The sequence below is a fragment of the Myotis brandtii genome, unplaced genomic scaffold (assembly GCF_000412655.1).
Source record: "Myotis brandtii unplaced genomic scaffold, ASM41265v1 scaffold64, whole genome shotgun sequence".
NCBI lineage: Eukaryota > Metazoa > Chordata > Mammalia > Chiroptera > Vespertilionidae > Myotis > Myotis brandtii.
In genome coordinates, this window is record NW_005370460.1 from 2,722,731 (window position 1) to 2,730,653 (window position 7,923).

The following is a 7,923-nucleotide window of genomic DNA, read 5'->3' on the forward strand; positions in this document are numbered from 1 at the left end:
TCGATGATTCTCTCTCATCATTGATATTTCTCTCTCTCCCTTCTTCTCTCTGAAATCAATAAAAAATATATTTAAAAATATGTAAAGGGCTTACCTCAGTGTTGCAGATAGTGAATGCTCAATACATACTGACCAGCACTTTTGTTTCTATTTTGATTTAGCTAACTCACACTAAAGCTTCAAGATTCAGCCAAAGCATCATCTCTTCAAGAAAACCTGACCCCTTAGGTTGGTTTGGATAGACTTTCTCTTTACTCTCATGACACTCAGAATGTGTCTCTACAAACAGTACTGCACGGGTCTGTTTTCGCCGTCTGCACAGACCTCCTAAAGGACAGAACTTCCTCTGCCTTGTTTCTCCAGTGCCTACCAGAGTGACTGACCCGCACAGAGCAGATGTAGGTAACATCTTGCCACGGAACCAGACGAGCAGGCCACGTCGAAACCCCTGCCCCTGCACTGAGCTGAGAAGCTTGCACCAGAGGGGACCAGGCAGAGACCAACCTGGCAGGACTCCCTGCTGGGATGTAACAGCAGTGACCTGGGTACAGAAACATCGCTTCTGAACCAAATACATGCTTTTCTCTTATTTCAGAGTTAGGAAGCATCATAAATACAAAGCACATCTAGTCATTTATAAATGGTCTCTTTGGAACAGAATTACATTCGGTAACTAAATTCTACAACACACACTGAAAAACCAGTCATGTCATTATCTTTCAGGCGACATAAAAATTCCTCAGCAGAAAATTTCCGACCCTCAGTGGGTTTCCATCACCAGTCAATTCTAGGTAAGGAAGCCATGGCAATAACATAAGTAGCTCAGACTTACTAGTAAGACTTACCTGGAAATAATCATGTCAGGTATTAAAAACAATGTGCTTTTGCAAACTACACGAAGAACCCTCAGCAAGTTCAAAAGCCACAACTGTCAACATCATTTACTAAAACTGAAATTTCAAAGCTAAGACCCAAAAGGAGCAACTGCCTGAACATGTCCCACAGAACGGTTGAGAGAATCGAGTAAGAGAACATAGCAAGTGCTCGGTAAACCATACAGTCACTCACACACACACACACACACACACACACGCGAGTTACCTTGGTCACCATCTTTTATAGCATCATCACCTGAGAATTTACTTCTTCCCAAGAAAACCTAAATTTTGTGTATACCAATAACTCATCTTACCTATTTTCTTTTTTTGTTGTCGGCCAGCTGACTCTGTTATTGTTTCCTTCTTCTTTTCCACTGTAAACAACATAGTAACACAGTACAAATTAATTGCTCGTTGTACTAAAGCAGTGGTTCTCAACCTTCCTAATGCCACGACCCTTTAATACAGTTCCTCATGTTGTGGTGACCCCCAACCATAAAATTATTTTCGTTGCTACTTCATAACTGTAATTTTGCTATTGTTATGAATCGGAATGTAAATATCTGATATGCAGGATGTACTTTCATTGTTACAAATTGAACATAATTAAAGCATAGTGATTAATCACAAAAACAATATGTAATTATATATGTGTTTTCTGATGGTCTTAGGTGACCCCTGTGAAAGGGTCGTTTGACCCCCAAAGGGGTCGCGACCCACAGGTTGAGAACCGCTGTACTAAAGAAACAAAAGCTCCTTTACCACAGCTGAACCAATGGAAGAAGCTTACAGGAAAATTACACGCTGACTTTATGATCATGATTAAGTCAACTGGTCTGCTCTCACACCTGCTGACAGTAAAAGGTGGACACAACATTCTAAGACTAAAACAGCAATATGGTAGCATCTTTAGTCAAATACCCATGAAGGACTGTAGAACACAATCATAATCTAAACAGTGAGTTTTCAGACCATCAGTGGAGGGTGACTGCCTCAGGTAGAGTCCAAGCACATTTTGAGTTCTGCTCTCACGTAACTATAGCTAATTGTAGTTACAGTCTCATGTTCACTACAGAAGATAGGACCCACTCATTCAGCTATTGGCTGCCTACCTACCAGGCACTGCTCTAGGTAGATAAAGAGATAAACATGATTCATGTCCTCTAAAGAGCAATCCAGTGAGGGAAGATAAATAACAATTATAGTATAGAAAATAGGCAAGATAGACACATGCACAGGGTAGGAAGAGCTAAGACCAACTTAAAATTTTTTAAAATTGATTTTAGAGAGAGAGGAAGGGAGAGGGAGAGACACATCGTGAGAGAGAAGCATCGCCAGGTTGCCTCCTGTATGTGCCCTGACTGGGGCTCAAACCCGCCACCTAGTATGTGGCCTGACTTGGGAATAGAATCCGCGACCCTTCAGTGCACAGGATGATGCTCCAACTGAGCTATACTGGCCAGGGCAGACCAACTTTTTTTGATGTATTTCAATAAATATGATAGAGTAACCATATGTTTTTAAAGAGGGATAGTGAAATATATTTATGTTTTATAGTAACTATCTTTAATCCCCATTGAATAGACTAAGAATAAACATGTCAAAAATGCCGTTCACTTGGTTTATTCATATAATCTGTTCCATATATTATCTCAGTATACTTCCTTCACTAGAAAACAATACAGTGCATGTATTATTTCTAAAAGTTGCATTAAAGAGAAATGTCAGGTAGGATTCTTTCCTTCATTACATTAAGTATGCTGCTGAGTTCTAAAAGCAAGGTTGGTATTCCTGCTTTATGAAGGTATAAAGTTCCATTGGACTGCAATACTGCAAATTAAATGGTGAAGTGCTGACTAAAATAAAGTGTGCGAGAGTGTGAGTATGTGTGTGTGTATGTGTGTGTGCGTGCACATACACGCATGTACACATATTGGGCATCTAAGTAACAGATACTATTCTAGTTAGATAAAAGATAAAACACTAGCCCAGCCATTGTGGCTCAGTGGGTGAGCATCAACCTATCGACCAGAAGGTCACCGTTCGATACCTGGTCAGGGAACATGCCCAGATTGCGGGTTCGATTCCCAGTGGGGGGCAAGCAGGAGGCAGCCAATTCATAATTCTCTCATCATTGATATTTCTCTCTCCCTCTCCTTTTTTCACTCTGAAATCAATAAAAACATATATTTTTTAAATTTTTTTTAAAAATATATCTTATTGATTTTTTACAGAGAGGGAGGGAGAGGGATAGAGAGTAAAAAACATCGATGAGAGAAAAACATCGACCAGCTGCCTCCTGCACACCTCCTACTGGGGATGTGCCCGCAACCAAGGTACATGCCCTTGACCGGAATCGAACCTGGGACCCTTCAGTCTGCAGGCCGATGCTCTATCCACTGAGCCAAACCGGTTTGGCAAAACATATTTTTTTAAAAAAGATAAAACACTATGGGGGAGAAAGAGAGATTTAGAATAAACCTACTTAGGGACAGATCATAAAAGGAAGTTAAATCAAATTTTATAAGATGCCACAGAAATAACATTTTTTTAAAAATGGACAGAAATTGAATGGTTTACTCTGTATCATTATGACTAAGCAAAGAAACAAAAATATTTCTTTCCCACCCAGGACTAACTACGTGGCATTTAACCGTAACGGTGTAAAAAACAGGGGGCGGGGGGGGGTGGGGCAAGAGACAGAGGCCAGAGAACAGAAGATAAGGTGCTCCCTGAGCACTAGACGGTCTTCCAGCAGACTGGACTGAGACAGATAAATCTTCTCTAGGGATACGATCATCTTTTAACCTCCTGTTTTCCTAACCCTTTTGTGTTGATATTTATTCACCAGAGCCTCGCCTCATAACAAGCAGTGGAGATGCTGGAGTTGAGAGATAAAATGAGGACCCTGAAATGCGTTTAGCCCATGACCTGGCATTGCTGCACTCTGAGTTCCAGATTCTCTCAGCTATAAATTATTTAAAAAACTCCAGCCTGTTCTGCGAACAACAGAAGCACTTCACACTTCATAATAATTTGTACTCAATAAATGCTCCCATACAATTCTGTTACAGCAGTGAATTACACGTATTTTAATCTTTCTCTTGACATGTTCTTTCATTGGTCTCTACTAGGAAAGGAGACTTTCTGATCTTTAGAACGCACCTGACTACTGATATTCACAGATCACCTGAATCAACCCATTGTGTGCCTTTAAAAAAGCATCTTTTGTCAAAGGCCAGCCACAGCAGGGCAGCTTTTCCGAAAATATCAGTATTCCCCAAATAATGTCAAGGATCAGATCAGCACAAGAATCTAATCTGAAGTCAAATCTTTGTATGTTTTTGTGTTTCTCAAAAGCCCTACAAACTTTTCCTGCTTAGATCCACACCACCTTCTGAATAGAGGATGTCAGAAGAGATCATGCATTTGCAACTAGGACATTTGTTCAAAGAGGAACTTACCTTATTTCTTCCTGTGAAACATCTCCAGTGCTCAATATAACAGTTGTCCATTTGATTATAACTATCTAGAAGACAGGCTCTATGCCCATTTATTTTGTACCAGAGGCCCGATGCACGAAATTCGTGCAAGAGGAGGCCTTCGCAGCTACAGCGGCTGCCTCAATCCCGCAGCTGCAGCCCCGGCTCCATCCGGAAGGTCGTCCGGAAGCTTGTTCCACTGTTCAGGCATTCGGTTGATTTGCATATTACACTTTTATTATTATAGATTGAACTCATCATGATTAACTCTACACACAGCAAGCTATCAAATGTCAACTGACCACAGACATGCAAGTAATACACACTTACTGAGTTTCCATAGATCCCCCAAACTAGAGGACCTGAGACTATGAGAAATGCAGGGGTCATTCCAATCATCAGCCTACCTCATACTTACCTTCACAGCAGCATAGTAAAGGATTATATTAAAAAGTACAACTATGGCCCTGGCCGGTTTGGCTCAGTGGATAGAGCGCCGGCTTTCGGACTCAAGGGTCCCGGGTTTGATTCCAGTCAAGGGAATGTACCTTGGTTGCGGGCACATCCCCAGTGGGGAGTGTGCGGGAGGCGGCTGACTGATCGATGTTTCTCTCTCATCGATGTTTCTAACTCTCTATCCCTCTCCCTTCCTCTCTGTAAAAAATCAATAAAATATATTTTAAAAAAAAAAGTACAACTATGGGAGCTTTGCTTGACTACTTTACTTTGAATTTGGGTGTAGAGTGTAGACAACTGATTTCTATAATTCAGATAATTAGAAACGAAGCAATTAGAGTGGAACTAAAGAAGCTCATAAGCTATTTGTGTGAAAATTAAGGTAGAGAATATTATCCAAACAAATGTGAAGCTAAATGAAATTTGTTTCACGAGGCTTCTCACTGACACATGACATGAAAGGTGTACACAGACACCATCACATGATGGCCGACTAGTGTATGATCACAGCAGAACAAGTTCTCACAAAGAAAGCAGGTCAGTGTGGGTGGAACAGGTGAGTGGCAGGGAAAGTGTATCAGAGCAGTAAAGGGGAAGGTTATGTCCACTAGAAGGATTTTGTTAATCCTCACCCAAGGACATTTTTCCATTGATTTTTAAGGAGAGTGGAAGAGAGAGGGAAAGACAGACAGAAACATCAATGTTAGAGAAACATCCCTTGGTTGCCTCCTACATGAGCCCCAATCAGGGCCCAGGCTGGGAAGGAGCCTGCAATGAAGTTATGTGCCCTTGACCGGAATCAAACCCAGGACCCTTTGGTCTGCAGGCTGAAGTTCTATCTACTGAGCCAAACTGGCTAAGGCCACTAGAAGGATTATGGCTTCTCTGAGCGAAAATGGAACACCATCATAGGGTTGTGAGCAGAGGGACATCATCTGATAGGCTTTTGAAAGGATTATCCTGGCTGTTATCTTGGGAACAGACTACAAGGGGACAGAGACACTTGTTGGAGGCTATTGCGATTATCATGCAAAAGATGACAGTGCCTTGGACCATGGAGGACCAGCGGAGGTGATGAAAAGTAGTCAGATTCTGGATATATCTGAAGGCAGCCCAACAGTATTGGACGTAGACTGTGAGCGAAGAGTCAAGGACACCACACAGGGATGATGGCCTGAGCAAGTGGAAGGACAGAACTGCCACTGAGCACAGGCATGAAAGCTACCAATGCAGCAGGCTTGGAAGCGAGGAACAGGAGTTCGGTTGGATGTGCTGGGTTTGAGATGTGTATTAGACATTGCAGTGAATCGACAGTTAAGAATATGGATCTTGTATTAGAGAGAGAGAGTAGGAGCATAAATTTGGAGGTCACTGGCAAACAGAGCACACATATGAGTTCACCACTAGGAATCAACCCAACAACAGGAGGTCAAGAAGAGGAACCAACAAGAAAACTGCAAGAGAATGACCAGCCAGAGGAAAGCAAGACCAAGGAGTGTAGTGTCCAGGACCAAATGAAGACAGTGTTCCAGGGCCTCTGGCCTGCATTCCTGGAGCACAGAGGTACCTTCCCCAACCAGGGAAATCCTGAGAGAGGATCACGCCTGTGCAGGTAAAGATAATGAACCTGGTTTTAGATATGTTGGGGTGCACTGTCAATAATAAGCAAGGGAAGGAACAGTAAGCTGTAATTTAAAAAGCCTGAGTTTGTCCAATTCTTTATTTGTTCTGTGACCTTATTAAGCCTCAATCTCCTTTCCTATAAAGGAGGAGAATATTCATACAACCGACCACAAATGGTTGTTATGGGATCAAAAGACACATTATAAGAAAGAAAACATCAAGCTCTTATAAGATATAAAGCCCTGCGGAAATTCCTTCTTTATTTCAAAGACAATAAACTCTACTTGTTCTTAACCTTTTTGTCAAACACACCTTCAACCAAAAGAAACATGACTTCTCCCCCAGGACTCCACTTACCTTGATACCAATCATAGTGACTGTTGTTCACCAAACACATCTTAGTCCTTAAAATACCCCTCCTTTTGCATCTATGCTATGTTCTTTATGTGGAAATCCTTCCCCCTTCTCATCCTCCATCCAAATTCTCACCTCCCATGAAGGACTGCAAGGTCTCCTGCGTCACAAAGGTTTCCCTGCACGTAACACATACCTCTCACGTCACTGACATTTTGCACAAAAGCCATATTCCTAACTAGACTTCAAGCTGGAATCGTCTCTGCGACGCTGCAAGGTTTTTGTACGGGCTGGTGCTGCTCCACTATTCACTACCAACATGCGCTGCCGTGAGATTGACCCGTGAAACTACGTCTGAAGGGACCTGCCATACTCACATTTTTTACTCTGTTTTTCCACTTCCGCCTTTAGCCTCTTGTACTTGTCCGTCCTGTAAACCAGAACCCAGGTGATACCTGCAACATGAAGCGCAACGTGCTCATGGAGAAATGTTTGCAACGGTTCCCACGACAGTCATTAGTGGCCACGGTTGGGTAAGGAAGGATTTCAACTCTTTTGCTTTATAGGCGCCGGTAGTTAAAACGACGGACTCTTAACCAACTGCACCTGTACCGTGATGACAAGGCGTCTCCGCAGACACTCAAGGGACCAAAGAACCCGGGCCACCGCGTGCACACGATCCCTCCCGCCCGAGTCGTGCACGAGTCCCCGAGCAACCAGGGCTGACGACCTGCCCGGTGGCGCCGGGGACCCCTGGCCTGGGACCCTCCCCTCGGGGACAGCTCAGACGTCAGGGAAGCAGCGCCCTCACCCTCGGCGAGAAGAGCCGTGCACACGGAGATGAACACGATGAGCAGCGTGTCCGCGAACATGGTGCTCATCCTGCACTTCCGGCTCTGCACTCCCACCCGCCGGGGGGAAGCGCTCGACAGCCACGGAAAATGAGCGAGAAACGACTTTCCTAGACTTCAGGACCACCGAGCAGCACCGCGCCTCTGACAGATCGGGAGCCACACTTCCGCTTCCGGGGCACAGCGCCGGAAGGGCTCCTTCCCGAAAATGGGGCGTGGCCCTCGCGGAAACGCCGCGCTCGGGCGGGCCTCGCGGGAGTTGGAAGTTGGGCGGCTGAG

The 7,923-nt window shown here is 43.8% G+C and overlaps 1 protein-coding gene across 3 annotated transcripts in view; it reads right to left on the bottom strand.

Moving 5' to 3' along the window:
* The window catches only part of TMCO1 (transmembrane and coiled-coil domains 1), a 29,564-nt gene extending 21,735 nt beyond the window's left edge, over positions 1-7,829 (bottom strand). For 2 of the 3 annotated variants that reach the window (XR_001359490.1, XM_014528562.1), the window contains exons 1-3: positions 7,605-7,829; positions 7,171-7,248; positions 1,193-1,252 (exon numbers count right to left, since the gene is read on the bottom strand). Coding sequence is in view for 2 of the 3 variants with exons in the window: in XM_014528562.1 (XP_014384048.1) it covers positions 1,193-1,252; positions 7,171-7,248; positions 7,605-7,674 (208 nt within the window). In the remaining variant the exon portion in view is untranslated. The remainder of the gene's footprint in view (positions 1-1,192; positions 1,253-7,170; positions 7,249-7,604) is intronic. The other variant, XM_014528561.1, reaches the window with a different exon arrangement.
* Between the last annotated feature and the right edge of the window lie 94 nt (positions 7,830-7,923).